Below are 21,916 nucleotides of genomic sequence, written 5' to 3' on the forward strand. Positions count from 1 at the left end.
CGCACCATTTTGGTCAAGTTGGCTCTACCTATCACTGAGAGTGGAAGACCACGGAATTTCTAATCATACAAGCCAAAGGCTCAAAGGCCAAGAGAGAAGCGGGGATAAGGGACAGCCTTGACAGGTTCCCCTCCCTAGTGCAAATGTTCCAGAGCTCTCCATTCGCCCGACTCTGTGCCCATGGATTATTATAGAGTAACTTTATCCATGCTAAATACCTCTCCCCGAAGCCCATTCTAGCCATCACCTTCCACCGAATTCTCCACTCAACGCTGTCAAAGGCTTTGGCAGTGTCAAGCGATAGCACAGCTCTATGCTCTCCTGCGTCTGGCTTCAGCTGGAGGTTCAAAAACAGTTGTCTAATATTTATGGACGTTGACTTTCCACTATGTATCAACTGCAAAATAACTAAGTAGCCTATTATCAAGTTCCTTCGCCAGTAATTTAACGTCCGCACACAGTAAAGATATTGGGCGGTAAGATTCTGGCCCGACTGGTAAAACTACGATTATCGCCTCACCCATGGAATCGGGCAATAAAACAATTTTCAACCATTCCACAAAGTGGCTGATGACAAATTAGTATGAATATACCCTGAACCCATCCTTTGCTGACTTCATTTGAAAAATGTATAGCTGTTTGTGTTCTGTTGGTAATTTTGATTAGATTTATATTTTGTAGGAATGCATCCTGTCAGGAATAATGTCCGTAAATGGAAAGAAGGTGTTACACATGGATCGCAACTCTTACTACGGGGGAGATAGTGCTTCTATTACACCCTTGGAAGATGTAAGAATGCATGTTTTGTTACTTAATTTGTCTACAGTTTTATGCCTTGAATATCTTGAATCTGAATTGTGCACACATATAAAGCAGCAAGCTTTCAGAAAAATGCAATCTGCCAAAAGTCCTCTCTCTCTCATACATTTTTCTTAATGTTTGAATTGGTTTGGGATACATTGGATGTGGTCTGGTTTTTTTTTTGTTTTTTTTTTACTACTTTGTAATTTGTTACCCTTTAGTTATTCAAGAGGTTTAACCTCCCTGGAAGCCCCCCAGAGTCCATGGGACGTGGACGAGACTGGAATGTGGATCTAATCCCCAAGTTTCTCATGGCTAATGGTAAGGTTTTTTTTTTAAATGATGTGCCTTGATCACAAGATAAACTCTGGTTCGAAAGTACCAATTCAAATAGACAGTGAGATGGGCGTGACTGATCCTGTAAAATTCTATTCACTGTACAAATACAAAGTTTTAGAAATACTCTACAAGTCTATTACATTAAAGCCGATTATGAATCCAGCAGTTTAAAGGGGTTTTCCACTTTGACAACTGATCTATACACTGGATAGGTCATCAGTATATGATCGGTGCGTGTCCGACACCCGGAACCCGCATCGATCCGCCACTCCGGCTGCCTCTGTTGCATCGGATGTTTGGAACAGTATGCAGTAGTTGGAGCCTGAAGCAGATGGCTCCGACCACTGCATAGCGGCAGAACCGCAGCTCTTCTCCTATTCTCTTGAATAGGAGCAGTGCTGCAGCTAGGCCGCTATTCTTTGACTGGAGCCATCTGCTTCCGGCAATATCCGGTGCCCAGAGGCAGCTGGAGTGGCGGATCGGTGTGGGATCTACGTGTCTGACACGCACCGATCATATACTGATGACCTATCCGGTGGATAGGTAATCAGTCGTCAGAATGTGGAAAACCCCATTAATGGCTATGTACACCATAAAAATAAAAAATACCTTTTAATCAGTGTATTTGGTGAAACTTTAGAGTTCGTTTTTATGAAATCATTTTTTACTCTGAGATACAGCTGCTCTGTATTCTCTATAAAGAAAACCCTGCATGTAATACGCAGAACCGCACGTAATACACATGGTGTCCATTGAGCTTAAGAGTGGACCATGAGCTGTAACACCATGTGCGATCGTCTGTGAATAATTAGTCTTAACCCCTTCCCGACATTTGACGTACATGTACGTCATGGAAAGCATTGACTTCCCGCAAAATGCCGTACATGTACGTCAAATGTTTGGCACCGGCTCAGAAACTGAGTCGGTGCCATCATCACCGGATCTCAGCTGTATCTTACAGCTGACATCCGACTGTAACGGCGGGGACCGAAATTAGCTTCGATCCCCGCCATTAACCCCTTAAGTGCAGCGCTCAAACGCGATCGCTGCACTTTAGGTGTTTGCAGCTCATCGGAGCCCCAGCAATGAAATTGCCGGGGTTCCGGTGGCGGCAATGGCAACCGGAGGCCTAATACTGGCCTCCCTGTCTGCCCAGCACCGAAGCCGGTCAAGATCCGCCCGGCGGCGGAGCCTGATCGGCTTCCGTAGCTGCCGGCAAGATGGCGCCGGGTCAGGAGCTGATCCGGCGTCATCAGCGGTGGATGTCAGCTGTACTGTACAGCTGACATCCACCTGTAACGGCAGGAACCGGAGCGAGCTCCGATCCCTGCCATTAACCCCTTCGATGCAGCAATCGAAAGCGATTGCTGCATCGTAGCGGTTACTAGCAGATCGCCAGCCCTGACAGGCAATCGGGACTGGCGACTGCTGTTATGGCAACAGGAGACACAATGGTCTCCTGCTCTGCCATTACGGAAGCCTATTAGGCCCCGCCGGGAGGCGAAGCCTAATCGGCTTGCTGTCAGTGAATGACTGACAGATCTAATACATTGCATTACATAGGTAGTGCAATGTATTAGAAAAAAAAAAATCTGACCGTTGGACCTTCAAGTCCCCTAGTGGGACTTGAAGAAAAGTGTAAAAAAAGTATAAAAAAGTGTAAAAAAAAGTGCAAAAAATAAACGTTTGAAAACAATAAAAGTTTCAAGTAATCAAATAAAACCCAATCCCCCTTTTACTCTTATCAAGTCCTTTATTATTGAGAAATAATAATAAACCATATGTATTTGGTATCGCCACGACCGTAACGACCTGAGGTGTCAAAATATTATATTATTTGTTGCACGCGGTGAACAGCGTAAAAAAAACCGTAAAAAACGTTACCAGAGTTTCTGTTTTTCAGTCACTTTGCCCTACAAATATTAGAATAAAAAGTGATCAAAAAGTCGCACGTATCCAAAAATGGTACCTATAAAAACTATAGCTCGTCCCGCAAAAAACAAGCCCTCATACACCTCCGTCGACAAAAAAATTAAAACGTTATGGTTCTCACAACTTTGCGACAGAAAAAAAATACATTCTTTTTACAAAAGTAATTTTATTGTGAAAAAAGTTGTAAAACATAAAAAAATGCTATAAATTAGGTATCGCCAGAATCGTACTGACCCACAGAATAAAGTTAACATGTAGTTTATAACGCATGGTGAACGCTGTATAAAAAAAACGAAAAAAGCTGTGCCAGAATTGCATTTTTTTGTTTACCTGGCATCCCAAAAAATAGGATAAAAGGTGATCAAAAAGTCACATGTACCCCAAAATGGTACCAATAATAACTACAGCTCGTCCCGCAACAAACCAGCCCTCATACCGCTACGTCTATGAAAAATAAAATTAGTTATGGCTCCAATAAGTCAGGAAATAAAAAAATATGCAGTTGTGCCCGAGGGGAACATTTCTTCTGTTTGAAGAGGCGATTTATCAAGGACCTAAAATTAGGGAACCAGGAAAGGGAGGGCCCAAACATATCCGCTGGAAGCGACGGTGCCCGTATTATACCAGGACAGCACTTCCTAGCAAAATTCCCCAAACTACAAAGGTGCCGAGTGTGGACCAAAAGGGGGATAAGAAATTACACCATTTATCAGTGCGACACTGGCCTGTGCGGAAAGGATTGCTTCACAGCGTAACACACATCTATGGATTATTAATTTTTTTTCATACCACCTGACTATGCCCCTTATATACTCCGCCCCGCTTACATGTACCCCCACATTATAAAACACCAGCAATACTCAAAAAATTTAGTACCAAGCAAAATCCGCTCTCCAAAAGCCAAATGGTGCTCCCTCGGCTCTGAACCCTACAGCGTGCCCAAACAGCAGTTTCCTTCAACATATATGGCATCGTCATACCCGGGAGAACCCTTTTAACAATTTTTGGGGTGTGTGTCTCCAGTGTCATAAGCTTGGCATGACATATTTGCCACTGAATGGCATATCTAGGGAAAAATATAAATTTTTAATTTGCACCATCCGCAGTGCATTCATTTATGGAAAAGACCTGTTGGGTGAAAATCCTCACTACACCTCTTAATAAATGCCTTGAGGGGTGCAGTTTCCATAATGGGGTCACTTCTCAGGGGTTTCTTTTTATTATTTCACATCTGAGCCTCTGCAGTTGTGAACCAATACTTTGTAAATCGCCAAATTAGGCCTCCACTCCGCATGGTACTCTTCACTCCTGAGCCCTGTCATATGTCCAGGCAAAAGATTAGGGCCACATGTAGGGTGTTTCTAAAACCGGGAAACACTGCATAATAATTAGAGGGCTGTCTTGTTATGGTGGCACAAGCCGGGCACCACATATTGGCATATCTATGGAAGAAAATCCCATTTTCACTCTGCAACATCGAGTGAACACTAATTTCTACAAAACACCTGCAGGGTTAAAATGCTTACTACACCCCTTGGTAAATGCATTGAGGGGTGTCGTTTCCAAAATGGGGTCACTTCTGGGGGGTTTCCACTGTTTTGGGCCCACAGGCGCCCAGAAACCAATCCAGCAACATCTGCACTCCAAATGGCGGTCCTTTCCTTCTGAGCCCTGCCGTTTGCCCAAACAGCAGTTTATGACCACATATGGGGTATTGCCGTACTCGGGAGAAATTGCTTTACAAATTTTGGGTTCTTTTTTTCCTTTATTTGTTGAGAAAATGAAAAAAATTGCGCTAAAGCTACGTCTTATTGAAGAAAAAGGACTGTTTTTATTTTCACTGCCTAATTCTAATAAATTCTATGAAACGTCTGTGGGGTCAAAATGCTTACTACACCCCTAGATGAATTCCTCAAGAGGTGTAGTTTCCTAAATGGAGTCCCTTTTTGGGCGTTTTCATTGTTTTGTCCCCTCAGGGGCTTTGCAAATGTGACATGGCCTCCGCAAACCATTCCTGCTAAATGTGATCTCAAAAAGCCAAATAGTGCTGTTTCCCTTCTAAGCCCTGCCGTGTGTCCAAACAGCCGTTTATTACCACATGTGGGGTATTGTTTTACTCGGGAGAAATTGCTTTACAAATTTTGTGGTGCTTTTTCTCCTTCAGTCCTTCTGGAAATGAGAAAAAATTAGCTAAACCTAGATTTTTTTTGAAAAAATTTAGATTATTATTTTCAGGGCCTACTTCCAATATTTTCTGCAAAAAAACTGTGGGGTCAAATCGCTCACTATACCCCTAGATAATTTCCTCAATGGGTGTAGTCTCCAAAATGGGGTCACTTGTGGGGGGTTTCCACTGTTTTGTCCCCTCAGGGGCTTCGTAAATGTGACATGGCCTCCGCAAACCATTCCTGCTAAATGTGAACTCCAAAAGCCAAATGGCGCTCTTTCCCTTCTAAGCCCTGCCGTGTGTCCAAACAACCGTTTATTACCACATGTGGGGTATTGTTTTACTCGGGAGAAATTGCTTTACAAATTTTACGGTGCTTTTTCTCCTTCAGTCCTTGTGGAAATGAGAATAAATTAGCTAAACCTACATTTTCTTTGAAAAAATTTAGATTATCATTTTCACAGCCTACTTCCAATAATTTATGCAAAAAACCTGTGGGATCAAAACGCTCACTATACCCCTAGATAATTTCCTCAATGGGTGTAGTTTCCGAAATGGGGTCACTTGTGGGGGGTTTCCACTGTTTTGTCCCCTCAGGGGCTTTGTAAATGTGACATGACCTCTGCAAACCATTCCTGCTAAATTTGAGCTCCAAAAGCCAAACGGCGCGCTTTCCCTTCTAAGCCCTGCCGTGTGTCCAAATATCCATTTATTACCACATGTGGGGTAGTGTTTTACTCGGGAGAAATTGCTTTACAAATTTTGTGGTGCTTTTTCTCCTTTAGTCCTTGTGGAAATGAGAAAAAAAATCGCTAAACCTACATTTTCTTTGAAGAAATGTTGATTTTAATTTTCACGGCCTACTTCCAATAATTTCTGTAAAAAACCTGTGCGGTCAAAATGCTCACTACACCCCTAGATAATTTCCTTGAGGTGTCTAGTTTCCCAGATAGGGTCACTTTTGGTGGATTTTGACTGTTTTGGCACCGCAAGAGCCCTTCAAACCTGACATGGTGCCTAAAATATATTCTAACAAAAATAAGGCCCCAAAATCCACTAGGTGTTCCTTTGCTTCTGAGGCCGGTGCTTCATTCCAGTAGCACGCTAGGGCCACATGTGGGATATTTCTAAAACTGCAGAAACTGGGCAACAAATATTGAGTTGAATTTCTCTGGTAAAACCTTCTGTGTTATAAAAAAAATTGTATTAAAAATTTATTTCTGCAAAAAAATATGAAATTTGTAAATTTCACCTCTACTTTGCTTTAATTCCTGTGAAATGTGTAAAGGGTTAAGACATTTTCTAAATGCTGTTTTGAATACTTTGAGGGGTGAAGTTTTTAAAATGGGGTGACTTTTTGGGGGTTTCTAATATATAAGGCCCTCAAAACCACTTCACAACTGAACTGGCCACTGTAAAAATAGCCTTTTGAAATTTTCTTGAAAATGTGAGAAATTGCTGCTAAAGTTCTAAGCCTTGTGAGGTCATAGAAAAATAAAAGGATGTTCAAAAAACGATGCCAATCTAAAGTAGACATATGGGGGATGTTAATTAGCAACAATTTTGTGTGGTATTACTGCCTGTCTTACAAGCAGATACATTTAAATTGAGAAAAATGCTAATTTTTGCAATTTTTCACTATATTTTCGTGTTTTTCACAATTAAATACTGAATGTATCGACTAAATTTTACCACTATCTTAAAGTCCAATGTGTCACGAGAAAACAATCTCAGAATCGCCCGGATAGGTGAAAGCATTTCAACGTTATTACCACATAAAGTGAAACATGTCAGATTTGAAAAATGAGGCTCTGTCAGGAAGGTCAAAAGTGGCTAAAGAGGGAAGGGGTTAAAGAGGCTCTGTCACCAGATTATAAGCGCCCTATCTCCTATATAATCTGATCTGCGCTGTAATGTAGATAACAGTGGTTTTTATTTTGAAAAACTATCAATTTTGAGCAAGTTCTGAGCAATATTAGATTTATTTTAATTAGTTTCTTAATGCCCAACTGGGCGTTTTTTACCTTTTGACCAAGTGGGCGTACAAATGGACCTGAATGGAGAGAAGTGTAGGACGCTGATTGGTCATCGTCATACACTGCTCTTTACAACGCCCACTTGGTCATAAGGTAAAAAACGCCCAGTTGGGCATTAAGAAACTAATTAGCATGCATCGAAATTACTCATAACTTGCTCAAAAATGATCATTTTTCAAAATAAAAACCACTGTTGGCTACATTATAGCTCCGACCAGATTATGTAGGAGATAGGGCACTTATAATCTGGTGACAGAGCCTCTAAAGGCTATGTAAATGTTTGAAAGTGGTTTTTATCTTGTTTTGTGTTTGTTTTTTTAAATAAAAATGTGTATTAGTGTGTTAAAGCTTTTGTAAATACTTTTTATTAAACATAATTTTTACTTTTTATGATACAGCTACTCTGCATTCTCTATACAGAGCAGCTGTATCTAGTTCTATTCACTGAATCAGTCCGTTTCATGGGACTGGCAGGTCCTGTGTGTCCATGACTTATACAGGTGGATCCTGCGCTGTCACTGAACACGTCAGGTCGGCATAGCGAATGCATCTGTATCTTATAAAGTTAAAATAATTTTTAATGTATTTACAAAGTTTATTACACACACTAGTACACATTTTTATTTAAATAACAAAATACCACTTTCAGCCTTGAAGGATCTTGCTGTAACTCCATGGTGATGTGCAGTATATATTCAAAGATGCTGTCAAGGGATTAGCGCAATCTGCTGTGTATGTATACAGCACATTGACTGCACAATCTTGAGCTCAATAGAGAGTGTGGCATCTAAGCGTTTAGATCAGGGGTGGGGAACCTTTTTTTGCCAAGGGCCATTTGGATATTTATAACATTCGCGTGCCGTACAAAATTATCAAATACTTAATGCCCCTATAGCTGCCTCCACAGTACATTGCCACCCATAGCTGCCCCATGCAGTATAGCTGCCCCATGCAGTATAGCTGCCCCATGCAGTATAGCTGCCCCCTCAGCAGCTACCATATGAGCCCATCTCCCATACCCATTAAAATTCCCCCATAGGTATGTATCTAATAGGCAAGCAGTTATGTTGTTTTTCTATCGCCATTGCCACGAGGGGTCAAGGATCCTTCTCAAACACTGTACTGTGGGTGACTCAGCGCAGACAGGCGTGATGACGCCACCACACCGCGCCTGCGCCGAGCCGCTCACAGCACAGTAATTGCTGGAGCAAGGCTCCAGCATTGATCCCAACTGAATGTGCGTCCTGCGGACCCTTATAGCTACGCCACTGCCGGCCCAGGAGTAGACAAGTTCGGTCACCTGTCCTCGCGTCAGGTGGCCAGACTGATCCACTCTTGGGCTGGCACACACCAACCTCACTCAGACCGCCGCTGTACTTGGCTCCTAAATGTGAGTGAGTAGGGCAGAATCACAGCTGTCAGTGAGGTCGGGCCGGACCAAATGATCCTGCGGGCCTTACACGGCACAAGGGACGGACGTTCCACATCCACGCCTCAGAGGGAGGGGGCTCCCTCTGTTGTCCCATCAGTCTCTGCGACTTGAACGTGGGTACTGATGGGTTGCTATGACAGTTGGGGGACTAACCAAGCCAGCCCCCCCCCCCGTCTGCCATGTACGGAAGCCTATTACGTCCCAAACGAAACAAAAAACTACATAATTGCTGTTGCCGCATCCGTAACGGCCCGTACTATGAATCGAATGTGTTACTTATACCGCATGATAAATTCCGTAAAAACAAAAAAAAAAAATACCAGAATTGCTAGGTGATTTTGGTCACCTAGCCTCCAAAAAAGTAGGGAAATAAAGGATGTACCCAAAATGGTACCAATAAAAAAATATATATAGCTCGTCCCTCAAATAAGAAGCCCTCACAAAGCTCCGTTCACAGAAAACTATAGGCTCTCAAAAAAAAAAAATGTAGTTGTCGCCATTCATATTCTAAGAATTTTTTTTCTGCTAGTAGTAAAACATAAAACCGATATAAATTTGGTATCGCTGTAATCCTACTGTCCTGCATAATAAAATTTAACATGTACAAAGCCCCAAAAGGTGTTTTTTTTTTTTCGATACGTTATATGTACCCCAAAAGGGGCCATTAAATAATACAACCCATCTTACAAAAATCCCTCATATGGCTGTCAACAGAAAAAATCCTCTCCACCGTATAAAAAAATAATCGGTGTCTTCAAGGCCCAAATTCGCTGCATCCTTAAGGAGTTAATGTGGTATTTCTGTTTTTCAGGCCAGTTGGTTAAAATGCTGCTTTTCACTGAAGTTACTCGTTATCTGGACTTCAAAGTAATAGAAGGAAGTTTTGTGTACAAAGGAGGAAAAATCTACAAGGTTCCATCTACAGAAACAGAGGCTCTTGCATCCAGTGAGTAACTTGACCCCATTCCCAAAAAACCTAAATTTCATGTTAACCGAACCCTTACACACGCTAAAGAAAAGTCTCGTCTTCAAGCTTCGCTTTAGATTATTGTTAACTGTCCCTGATGTGCTCTTTGTTTTCAGATTACTTCTGTTTCTTGTTATCCATGGGGGGCCCTTGCCACTAGGATGCTGACACTAGGTATAAAAATGTTGGCTCCTCCAAGGCAAGGCCCTTCCCTCAGGAACTGAGCTAATCCGTATTAGCCTGTTGTCTGTAGGAGGACCTGACTAATTTGGCTTCCCAGCTTATCTATGCCTCCAAGTTCTTATGCGAGGCCTTCTGGGGGTGATACGCTGCTAAGTTTGGCTCAAATCCTGGGCGGCGGACCCTGCTTCTGGCTCTCACTGATCTTCCTTTTACAGGGGGCGCACTGTTTGGTAAGCATCTTATTTCTGAAGCCAATGGCAGCAAGAGCTCCCTCCTACCTCAGAACCACCCTCGATGCCAACAGCCTCCCCAACTTTCTCAAAGGGTTTGTTCCTTTCGTAACTTAAACTCTTGGAGGTCAGAGAAGAGGACCTCCAAGGTCCTTCAAACCTAAGCCCTTTTAGCAGGGCCGCTCTAGGCCCCAGAAGCCCTTTACTTGCAAGGCATCTTTCGCCTAAAGGTGTCTGCCCACTGGAGTCTTCTCTTTAGATGAGGGGACGGCTTCTTTCCGTTCAGGTTATGGCATTGCTGTTGAAGCCGAGGCTCTGAGATTCCAGTTTTTCTCATGCCGTCATCCAAATGATGTTAAAGGCCGGGAAGCCTAAGTCAACTAAGGTATACTACTTTACGTAGGCCTATTTCTGTCAATGAGAACGATGCAGTTTCCATCCCAGTGTGCTGGTTTTTCCTGCAGTCTGATTTGGATTCGTGTATGGACCTGGCTTCTCTTGAGGGCCAGCTCTCTATCCTCTTTTAGCGAGCGCTGGCCTTCCATTTCCACCTAAAGACCTTCTTGCATCGTGTGGCTCATGCTGTCACTTTTTGGCGTTCCTCTGAATCCTGGGATCTGGTTCTGGGAGCAGTCCCTTTCGAGCCATTAAGGAATATCTTGCCCTATTTGTGGCCAATACTTCAATCAGTCGGGTTTCGTAACTGGCGACGCTATCCTGTAAGTCCCCTTTTTCCTGGTGCTTACCTACCTTCTGCAAGTCTCACCAAAAGAGTGCGAACGATGTGTCTTGATGTGGTAATCTGGTGGGAAACCTAGACGATGCTGTTGCAGTGATCATTGCGTTACTTATTACAACGCGTGAGTGAAGTTGTCTCCATGGAGCCTTAGCCGAAAAGATCCATAAGGGCTCATTCTCGCAGTGTCGTTTGATGTATGGTTGAGTCCTAAATAGAAATAATGTATAAGGCTGGGTTCACACGACCATGTTACGTCCGTAATGGACGGAACGTATTTCGGCCGCAAGTCCCGGACCGAACACACAGCAGGGGGCCGGGCTCCTAGCATCATAGTTATGTACGATGCTAGGAGTCCCTGCCTCGCTGCAGGACAACTGTAATCATGATTACAGTACGGGACAGTAGTTCCACGCAGAGGCAGGGACTCCTAGCATCCTACATCACTAAGATGCTAGGAGCCCGGCTCCCTGCAGTGTGTTCGGTCCGGGTCTTCCGGCCGAAATACGTTCCGTACATTACGGACGTAACATGGTCGTGTGAACCCAGCCTCAAGGAGAGACTTCTCACCATTTTTGCATTCTCATGGTTTTGTCTAATGGGGGAAAAAGCACCAAGACCGCACTGAGTTTACCCTGTATTTAAAGGATTTGTCACATCCTGGAAATTCTCTTTAGGATTTCATCATTGTACAGGTATACATTAAACCCTAAGTTTATCATATTGGCTAGAACTCTGAATTATTGTTCGAAACATGGTAGGATTAAAGGTTAGACCTGATGGGTATATATATTATTTTTTTTTCAACCTTCTCAACTATGTAAGGAACCACACACATTCCCAGCCTTTGGGTCAATAAACTGCTAGTTATCCAAACTAGAGATTTATTTCAAAGATGTTTTGTATTAGCGCCAAGTTTTCACCTGACAGGCCACTATGCTTGTTTTTTAAATTTCAACTTTTTCTTTATTGGGTTTCAAGAGCGTTTACACTAAAGAGATAAAAGGCAATACAAAATAGCTATGCAATATTGCTTTTTTTTGTTTGTGCAATGAAAAAACAAGCATGACGATAAGGGATTTTCCAGCCGATTACAAATTGATGGTCTATCCTCAGGATAGGCCATCAATAGCTGATGGGTCAGGGTTTGACTCCCGGGACCGCCGTCGATCAGCTGTTTTGAGGGGCCGCAGCGCTTGTACGAGCGTTAATTCCCCTTCATTTCTTCTTGCTCACTGAATCTTCGACACGCATTTAGTGCCGATTCACAGGTATTGCAGCCTTGTCTCCCATTCGCTTCAATAAAGCTATTGATGGCCTATCCCAAGGATAGGCCATCAATTTTTATTGGCTGGAAAACCCCTTTAATGTAGATAACAAAGTCTTCGTGTCTGGTGACCAGTCCATTTTATTGTACATCAAATGATTCCCTTGTCTTTGTTCTTGTTGGCTTGCCAGCATGTACCTAATTGATTGTTCTTGCATTAAAGGTTTGATGGGTCTATTTGAAAAGAGGCGGTTTAAGAAGTTCCTAAGCTTTGTTGCAAACTTTGATGAAAATGACCCAAAGACATTGGAAGGGGTTGACCCTAAGATGACAAATATGTTAGAGGTTTACAAGAAATTTGATTTGGGCCAGGATGTCGTTGATTTCACGGGACATGCTCTGGCTCTGTACAGGACTGATGAGTAAGTGTTATTTCTATTAGAATTTTAGTTTAATTCCCTTCGCGTGGATTTTGAGAAAAGCGTGTCATTATTCCATAAGTTTTACTGTTGATCACCAAATTTTAACCCCTTTGCGCACCACGCCATAATATCTCGTCCTTATGCCTTGGGTGAAGTATGGAGCGGACTCACATGCTGAGCCCGCTCCATGCGCTGCAAGTGTCAGGTATGTATTACAGCTTACACCCTGGACATCGATCGCTGTTTCTGACCATCTAACCTGTCAAAACTGGGACGTCCCCCTCCGACAGCCCGTGGTTGTCATTGCATCTCGGGTCCTAATGAAGGCCCCCATGTCTACCTTCCCTCTGCCTCAGGGCTTAACAGAAGCAATATACTGCAATACATTAGAATCTCCCTTTTCCCATTTTTCCTCTGAAGTAATGTAAAAAATAAACGAAATTGGTATTTCCGCGTTCATAAAAGTCTGAACTATTACGATATAAGGTTATTTAACAAGCACGGTGAACGCCGTAAAAATAAGCCATTTGATCATCTTAGCGCTCAAAAAAAAATGTAGTAAACAGTCGCCTGTATCTCAGTGGTATCATTAAAAACTACAGCTCGTTCCGCAAAAAATAAGCTCAATCGACAAAAGAAATGTATGTCTCAGAATGTGGTTAGACAAAACATATTTTTTTTTAATGAATATAAAAAAAATAGATATAAATTTGGTATCACCATAATCGTACCCTGATTTAGAATAAAGTTAAGTTGTTTTTACCGCACAGTGAAAGCCATAAAAACAAAACACAAAAATACAATGGGGTAATCGGTTTTTCCCACCCTACAAAGGTTTTTTTCTTCTGTTTCCCAGTATATTTATATAGTACTTTAAATAGTGCCAATAGATACAACTTCTCGCAAAAATAAGCCGTCACACCACTCCATTGACTGGAAAAATAAAAGTTATGGCTATTGGAAGGCATGGAGTGAAAAAACGAAAATAAAAAGGAAAAATATGGCCTCTTCCTGAAAGTTACATTTTGCACCTGATGTGACCAAACCAGGTTGATAAATATACTTCTACATATTCACTCTCTTGTTGGGTAATGTAACTTTCTTTTGGCTCTGGTCAATGGTGGGATCTGCTGACTAATTACATATAATTTAGTCACGATCTATAACGGTGGTCTCAAGCCCGCGGGCAGCATGCGGCCCCTGAGGCTGTCATCTGCGGCCCGTGGGACACAGAGCCGCTAGTATCGGCTCTGCTCCTGTACTCTGTGAGATCCCGGACATCGCTGTCCGTATATGGACAGTTTTGTCAGGGTCTTCCCCAGAGCGGAATCCCGGGCAGAGTGCTAGCATAGGCTCTGCTCCGGGACTCTCTGGAATCCCCTGACATCGCTATCCATATATGGACAGTTTTGTCAGGGTCTTCCCCAGAGCAGAGTATCGGGCAGAGCGCTAGCATAGGCTCTGCTCCGGGACTCTGTGGAATCCCCAGACATCGCTGTCCACATATGGACAGCGATGTCTAGGGCTTCCCCAGTGCTGGACAGTGATGTCAGGAGCACAGCTGGAGTCCCAGTAGTAGCGCTCTGCTCGGGACTCCAGCTCTGGGCAAGCCCCTGACATCACTGTCCATATATGGACACTGATGTCGGTTGCTTCCCCAGAGTTCCGGAGCAGAGCCTATACTAGTGCTCCGCTCTGGGACACCGGCTCTGGGGTTGCCCCTGACATCACATTCCGGTCCAGGAGGATCCCCTGACGTCACTGTGTATGGACAATGACATTAGGGGCTCCTCCAGCAGGAATCCCTGGCCAAAGGGTCGGCAACGCTCCAATGGAGCCATCTACTGGGGGTGTCTGTGGCAGCATCTACAGAGGGCACTGTGGCAGCATCTACAGAGGGCACTGTGGCACGATGTAAAAAGGGGCTGCCTAATTTTGACATGTGTGTGTCTGCCAAACGCTGCCAACTGAGCTGCCGAACTGCATTTAGCGCCACTTTTTTTTTTTTTTTTTTTTTAAGTTAAGCCATTATTATTTGAGTGGTTACACATTGTTTTAATTTTTTACAATTTTTTCACAAGTCAGGAAATATTATAAATTAGATTCTAATTTATAACATTTCCATGTGCTGGGCACTAGAGGGAGCAGTTCCCAAAATTGCAGCATTGGCATGTGGTAAAGCAACCTCATTGATGCTGCAAATTTGGGACACACTCTAGTGTCCTCACACAATCCCCCCTCCCTTATTCTGGCTAGTGCCAGGAGTAGGAGGGGGTTTGAATCGTCAAACCTCCTACACTGTGTTCCGCCATTTTCTGAGCGAATGCACAGTATAGGAAGATTAGATAGTGCTCAGCAGACAGCATAACACAAACATACATGAACGTAAAACACACATTACATACAGAAACATAATACACGCATCACGTACACGAACATAACTTACCTGCCGTCGCCGCTACTATTCCTTGCGCCTGCGCTTCCTTGAACATATGGACGGAAGCCGCGGCCGGAAGTCGTCATCTTACTGTCTGGCCGCGGCTTCCGGTCCACATGAAAATGGCGCCGGATTTCGCTCTGCCAAAGACCTTCCTTTTGGTCTCTGGTAGCGGTGCATGCGCCGTACCCACACAGACGGCGTACGCTGCAGAGAATGGAACGGCTCCCGTTCGCATTCACTATGGGGCTGTATGTGACGTATTCCATGTCTGTATGTGTCGTTAATCGACCCATACAGATGAGAGAAAAAAAAGTCAGCCCCCATAGAGAAGTAAAAGTAAGAAAAAAGTAGAACACAAGAACACAATTTATTGTAATATCATACTAAAAGCAATTGGATTAAAAAAAATTCATGACCCCTTCCCTTTCAACTGTAAAACTGGATTGTTGAAATAAGCACGTGGAGAACTCTCGTAAAATTCCGGTAAGTTTAAACCTAGCGCTATTATTCTAGTAATGTAGTATTGTTAGTAGTTCAAATAACTAACAATTTTGGAATGTATCAAATTTGAAAGTAATGCGGCCCATCAACTTCATATTTTTTTTTTTATATATGTGGCTCACGTACCCGGCTGAGTTTGAGACACCTGATCTATAAGATATTCTGCTAAAGGGGAATTGGCACCCACTAAACAGCCTAGCTTTTCTAGATTACTTGCACTGTTTGCTAATGCCATGCTAAACATGAGCCCTCCTGGTGCTTGTTACAGGCTGAGTATGCTCATGTGTGGGCTACTACCTCCTTTTCAAAGCTACAAGTAACTAAATCGCCAGCGATAGGTTTATCAAGTAACTACAGCTGGGCGATTATGACCTAAATCAAAGATCATTAATTGAACATGTAGCCTCGATTACAATTATTGACCGCTTTATTTAGGCTGCACCACTTTTTGCATTCCACCCCCCCCCCTATTTGCATTCTACTCCTCTGAATTTATATTTATCCCCTGAACCTGCTGTATACTACTGTATATAATATACCCCTGCAACTGCCCAAACAGTATAATGCCCCATAACTGCCCTCCATGCAGTATAATGCCCCCCCACCTGCCTCTACATAGTATAATGCCCCTATAACTGACTTCCACGCAGTATAATGCCCCTATAGCTGCCCTCACACACTATAGTGCCCCTATAGCTGCACTTCGCACCGTATAAAGTCCTCCATAGCTACCCCCACGCTGTGTAATGCCCCAATAGTGCCTGATAAAAATAATATACATACTCCCCTAACCCCATTTCAACCACGAGTGACTTAGTCTGTTCTGTGCGGCACAGCGCAGGCTACGTCACTGCCTTGCGTGACGTTGTCTGCACCAGGTTCAACTCTATCTACGTCATGAAGATGCGGATACAGTTTAAACCTGGAAAACATGATAAAACCGAAGTTCGCAAGATGACATCGATTAATTTCTATTTCTAGTTTTTTTTTGTGTAATTGCCCAGCCCTACAAGTAACTGTCACGCACACATACATAAACTATATGGCCAAAATATGTGGACACCTGACCACCACTCTTACTGTATGTGAGGATGTTGAACATTCCAACAATCCAGTGCTTGGCATTGCGCATGGTGATCTTGTGTGCAGCTGCTTGACCATCAAAACTCCTTTAATGAAGCACCCGACGTACAGTTGTGCCAATATCAATTCCAGAGGCAGTTTGGAACTTAGTAGCGAGTGAACAGAGAATAGGTGGTTTATAAGTGCCACACACTTTAGCACTTGGCAGTCCTGATCTGTAAGTTTGCATGATCTACCGCATTGTGGCTGAGCTTTTACTTCTAGACACTTCCACTTCATAATAATGGCACTTTCCGTTGACAAGAGCAAATCAGAAATTTCACAAACTAACTTGTGGCAAAGGTAGCATCCTATGACAGTGCCACATTTAAAATAGCGGAGCTCTTGGGTATGACCCTACTACTAGCATTGTTTTTCTATGGAAAAAAGATTGCATGGCTGTGTGCTTGATTTTTATACACCTGTTTGCAATGGGTGTGGCTGAAACACATAAATTCAGCGGTGTCCACGTACTTTTAACCATATAGTCTAAAGCTGCCCATACACATGGAAGAAGAGTCAGCATGAAGGGTCGACTTTGCCCTTTTTGGTCGACTGTCATGTAAAAAATGTTTGATAGCTGTCTTCTGTCTGGCAAAAATATGATTGGCTGGGGAAAATTTTGACTGGTCTTCCGATGCTACATGCGTATGGCATAACCTGCCGTATTAAAACCAATAGGCCGTCAGTTCTGGAAAAAATGGGATTTGGCCCTAACTATATAAAATGGGTAAAGTTGTTGTATGTAGCCCCGACAGCAAAGATAAGGGTGAATGGGGTGCTATCGGATCGGTTTGCGCTGGAGCGGGGAACGCGTCAGGGATGTCCATTATCTCCATTGTTGTTCGTGTTGGCGGTGGAACCCTTGGCGTGTGCAGTGAGACAGCATGAACATATTCAGGGGTTGAGATATGGGGGGGTGGAGGAACGAATTGCACTATACGCAGACGATATGCTGTTATTCATGGCGGATACCGAGCGCACACTACCGTTAGTGATGGCCCTAATTAAGCGGTTTGGGAAATATTCAGGACTACTCATTAATTGGTCAAAATCGGCTCTAATGCTCATGGACCCGGGGGTTATCCAGAATGGGGAAGAGGAGGTGGAGATACCTGTGGTTACGGAGTTTAAGTATTTGGGGGTGAGGGTGACGGCGAAAGCACAGGATTATATGTCCCTTAATGTAATGCCACTGTTAACAACGATGAAAGCCAAAGTAGAGGCGTGGAATAAGTTACCGCTATCGGCTCTGGGTAGGACGAATTTGATTAAAATGATCCTTATGCCCCAGGTGCTGTATGTCCTACATAACTCACCGGTATGGATCCCCAAATATTGGTTCAGGAGATTGCATAACCTTTTTAGGGACCTAGTATGGAAGAAGGGGGTACCTAGGATTAAACTGGAGAAATTACAGCTGCCAAAGGAGGAGGGGGGCCTGGCTGTGCCCAATGCTTGGGTGTATTATTTAGCTGCCCAATGTCAGCATTTCTGGGGGTGGGAGCAGGAAGAGACATGGGGGTCCAGTGCGCGCATCCTATCATACCTGGGGGGGGGGGGGGGAACCCGTTGGCAGGACTGGAAGCGCACAGCTATAAACAGATGGCGAGTACCAGACCCACTCTGCTGCTCATACACAAGGTGTGGTGGCAGTGCAAGCAATTGCTGGGGATAGGAGAGTGCACTAAATATACACCACATTGGAGGAATGCTTATTTGGGGGGAATTGGGTAAATTGGAAGGGATGCAGGGGTGGGAGCAGCAAGGCATAATACGATTGAGTCAGTTGTACGAGGGAGACATACTCAAATCTTTTCAGCAAATGAGGGAGGAGTTTCAACTGGACTCCCGCATGTTTTATCAGTACCTGCAGATTCGGCACGCTGTGCAGACACAAGCGGTCAGTGTGGACCTGACGATGCATGCCGCGGGGGTGTTGGAGCATATTGCAAAAGCAGTAACGTCAAAAGGATTAATTTCATTGGTTTATCGCAGGTTATTGGTGGAACATCTGGGGGATCCTATGGCACCAGTGAAAGCTGTATGGGAGAGGGATGTGGGTCCTATTACAACAGACCACTGGGAGGCGGTATTGGCAGCAACATGTACTTTGTCCATTAATGTAGCACAACGAAGATCGCAGTTGTTTCTGATACATAGGGTGTACAGGACCCCGTGGGTGCTGAAACAAATGGGATTAAGAGCGGATGCCAAGTGCCCTAGGTGCCCGGAGGAAAAAGCAGACATCCTTCATATGTTCTGGACATGCGGGAGGTTGGGGATTCTGTGGACGGAAATATTGGAACTAGTGGGGAGAGTGTTTGAGGTACAGATCCCATGGGATCCTGTGGTAATGCTACTAGGGTATGTTGGAGATTTGGTGGGAGATAGGATGTCAGGGCTGGCAATTGCTAAAATACTGTATCAAGTTAGGAAAGGAATAGCAAAGCACTGGCTGGATGCGGAGCCACCATCAAAACAAGAAATCATAGGGGCACTTAACTCACAGGTTCTGATGGAATATAGGATATACTCCAAGAGGGGGTCCAGGGTCAAGTTTGACAAACAATGGGCTAGGTGGATTGATCAATCTGGGTATGCTTCTGTGGAGCTAATGACACTAAGGCAGCAAGTGCAGGTATAGGGCCACTGACGGGGGGGTGCATACAGAGAGCAGGTGTAAAATGGGGAATGGAAAAGGGGAAGAGAAGGTGAGAGGATTGGAAAAGTGGTACTGAGTAGACCGGCTGGGGGGATACAAGGGGGAGTTGGGGGGAAGGGAATGTTGGGTTGAATGTAAATAATTGGGTCTGTTGAAATTTGCTTGTACACTGTATGAGAACGTACAATGACCTGTAATAATGTGGAGTTTTTTGAATAAAATTGAACTGATTAAAAAAAAAAAAAAAAAAAAACAATAGGCCAATTTAGTATCTCCTATTGCTGGTGAAATAGTTCATACAAACGATACCACGGACGATTGTTCAGCCGCATTGCGATCGGTCAATATCTTGTGTGTGGTATTAAAGGCTATGTACACCTTTTTGAAAGAATTTTTTCACTTTCTTTTTGAGATACAGCTGTTTTGTATTCTGTATACAGAGCAGCTGTATCTGGCGCCAAGACATGAATCAGTCAGGTCCGTGGGACTGACGGTTTCAGTGTTTGCAGGTCCTGCGTCTGACACGCTGGTATCTATCACATCGAAGTTCATAATTTAGATGTGATAGATTACAGATGGATCCTGCTTCTCTGACGCAGGACCCGCTGACGCTGAACCAGTCAGTCCTGCAGGCCTAACTGATACAGGTTTCAGCACTAGATACAGCTGCTCTGTATGAAGAATACAAAGCAGCTGTATCTCAAAGTAAATTATATTTAATAAATTATTTAGAAAGTTGCACCAATCACACTGATTATTAATAAAAATGTCTTTCAAAGCCGTGCATAGTCTTTAAGCCTCAGTAAGCTGGGATGCTGGAGTTTTTTTTAAATGTTACTGTAAAGTCTAAAACAAACTATCGGCTCCTGAGTGTTCTGCAACTCTAGAATGGATAGGGAGCCCTTCTATAGTTTTTCAGAGAATATTCAGTACTCTGTATGTAACCTACATCTAGACTTTCGCATATTGATAAAATAACAGATTTTCCTCTGCCTGCATTCAACGTTGTGCGTCGACTCCTCAAATGTTTTCATAGATTTTCTTTTCTCCACTTAGGTATCTGCAACAGCCATGTCTCGAAACTATAAATAGGATTAAGCTGTACAGTGAATCTTTAGCACGTTATGGCAAGAGCCCTTACCTTTATCCACTCTATGGCCTTGGAGAACTGCCACAGGGGTTTGCAAGGTAAGTGCTGGCAAAATTAGGATTTTACTTACAACTCCAAAGCAGAGTTTCTTTTGTATACTTAAACTAAGAGAAGGTGACAAATGTTTGAACTGTTAGTATGTTGGCCAGTTTACTATTTATATTGGCCTGTGTAGAAGTAGTTCTAGAGACCAAATTCATTGTGGCGTTTTTACATTTATTACATCCAAGGCGGTGTTATGTCCAGATCTAGACTCATTTTCTACCTCTAGATGTAAGCAAGAATGTTTCCAGTCACTGCTAGCAAGCAGACCTTTTTAAAATGGAGAGCAAGGTTTATTGGAAACTTTCAGAACTTCTCATGATTCAATGATTTTATTTAATACCACTTCTAAAAACGTGGTTTCAATGGAAATGATAGAACATCCTACATTTGTTTTGCTGTATAGTTTGCTGGTCATTTAACCCTTTTAATATTTAATCTAATTATTAATCCATTAATCTTCTTTTTTTTCTTTGCTTTTCCCACAGATTAAGTGCCATTTATGGAGGAACCTATATGCTGAATAAGCCGATAGAAGAATTGGTGATCGAGAATGGAAAAATTGTTGGTGTCAAATCTGAAGGGGAGGTAAGCATCATTTCATAATACAGGTTTCTAATCCTTGGTCACTGAATACATATTCAATGCCTTGAACTAAATACGTGAATAACTGCTGCAACCACCCTAAGGGTACGTTCACACCAGCACAAAATGTGCAGTTAAAAGAATAACCTATTTTGCAAGATTTACTGCAGGTCTTCTGCATCGCTGTGAGGCTGTCCACTCCCGATTGGACAGCGTCACAGCGATGCACGAAATCACGCCTACTGAGGAGAGATGAGGCATCATCACGGTACCTTTACTCAAAAATAGTATATTAGGCGCCAAGTGGAGCGAGGGCCTGTTGCGGGACTCGGTAGGCCAATACAATTTTATTTTACAGCTTCAATTGGGAGGAGGCATGAAATAAGGGGAAGAATGTGGTTTCCAAAAAAAAAAAAAAGCATGACCGGTCCTCTTAGAAGTTTGGCAAATATTTTGTGTCTTCTCACCAAACTCTCCCCTTCAATCTATCCAGCAGCCAGGCTCCTCTTTCTGTCTCTCCGCTACACCAATGCCTCTACCCTGTGCCAGTCACTGAACTGGTTGACAATTCACTTCAGAATTCAATTTAAAATGATTACGCTCACCCACAAAGCACTCCACCGTGCTGTACCTCCAAACAACTCATTCCTGTCCACCACCTTACCCGCACTCTACGTTCTGCCAATGATCTGAGATTAAAATCCTCCATCCGAACCTCCCACTTATCTCGTGCTGCACCAGTTCTCTGGAATGCATTACCCAGGACAGTCAGATTGACTGTAACATCTAAAAACACTTTTTTTAAGGCAAGTCTCGGGTATTTAATTTTTTTATTTTTTAGGACCATTCCTCCATAACTGACCCCTTTGTTCAACATTATCCCCCACATTCCTTGCACC

The 21,916-nt window shown here is 43.3% G+C and overlaps 2 protein-coding genes across 2 annotated transcripts in view; one reads left to right on the forward strand and one right to left on the reverse strand.

The window, feature by feature from the left end:
• Positions 1-21,916, reverse strand: part of FBH1 (F-box DNA helicase 1) — a 175,528-nt gene that overhangs the window by 116,141 nt on the left and 37,471 nt on the right. The gene's annotated exons all lie outside the window — the stretch shown is intronic.
• Positions 1-21,916, forward strand: part of GDI2 (GDP dissociation inhibitor 2) — a 36,943-nt gene that overhangs the window by 9,404 nt on the left and 5,623 nt on the right. The window contains exons 2-7 of the mRNA XM_075857487.1: positions 682-789; positions 1,023-1,122; positions 9,519-9,653; positions 12,314-12,512; positions 20,297-20,428; positions 20,921-21,020. Of these exons, the coding sequence (XP_075713602.1) occupies positions 682-789; positions 1,023-1,122; positions 9,519-9,653; positions 12,314-12,512; positions 20,297-20,428; positions 20,921-21,020 (774 nt within the window). The remainder of the gene's footprint in view (positions 1-681; positions 790-1,022; positions 1,123-9,518; positions 9,654-12,313; positions 12,513-20,296; positions 20,429-20,920; positions 21,021-21,916) is intronic.

This window comes from Rhinoderma darwinii, chromosome 3 (assembly GCF_050947455.1).
Source record: "Rhinoderma darwinii isolate aRhiDar2 chromosome 3, aRhiDar2.hap1, whole genome shotgun sequence".
In the NCBI taxonomy this organism is placed as follows: Eukaryota; Metazoa; Chordata; class Amphibia; order Anura; family Rhinodermatidae; genus Rhinoderma; species Rhinoderma darwinii.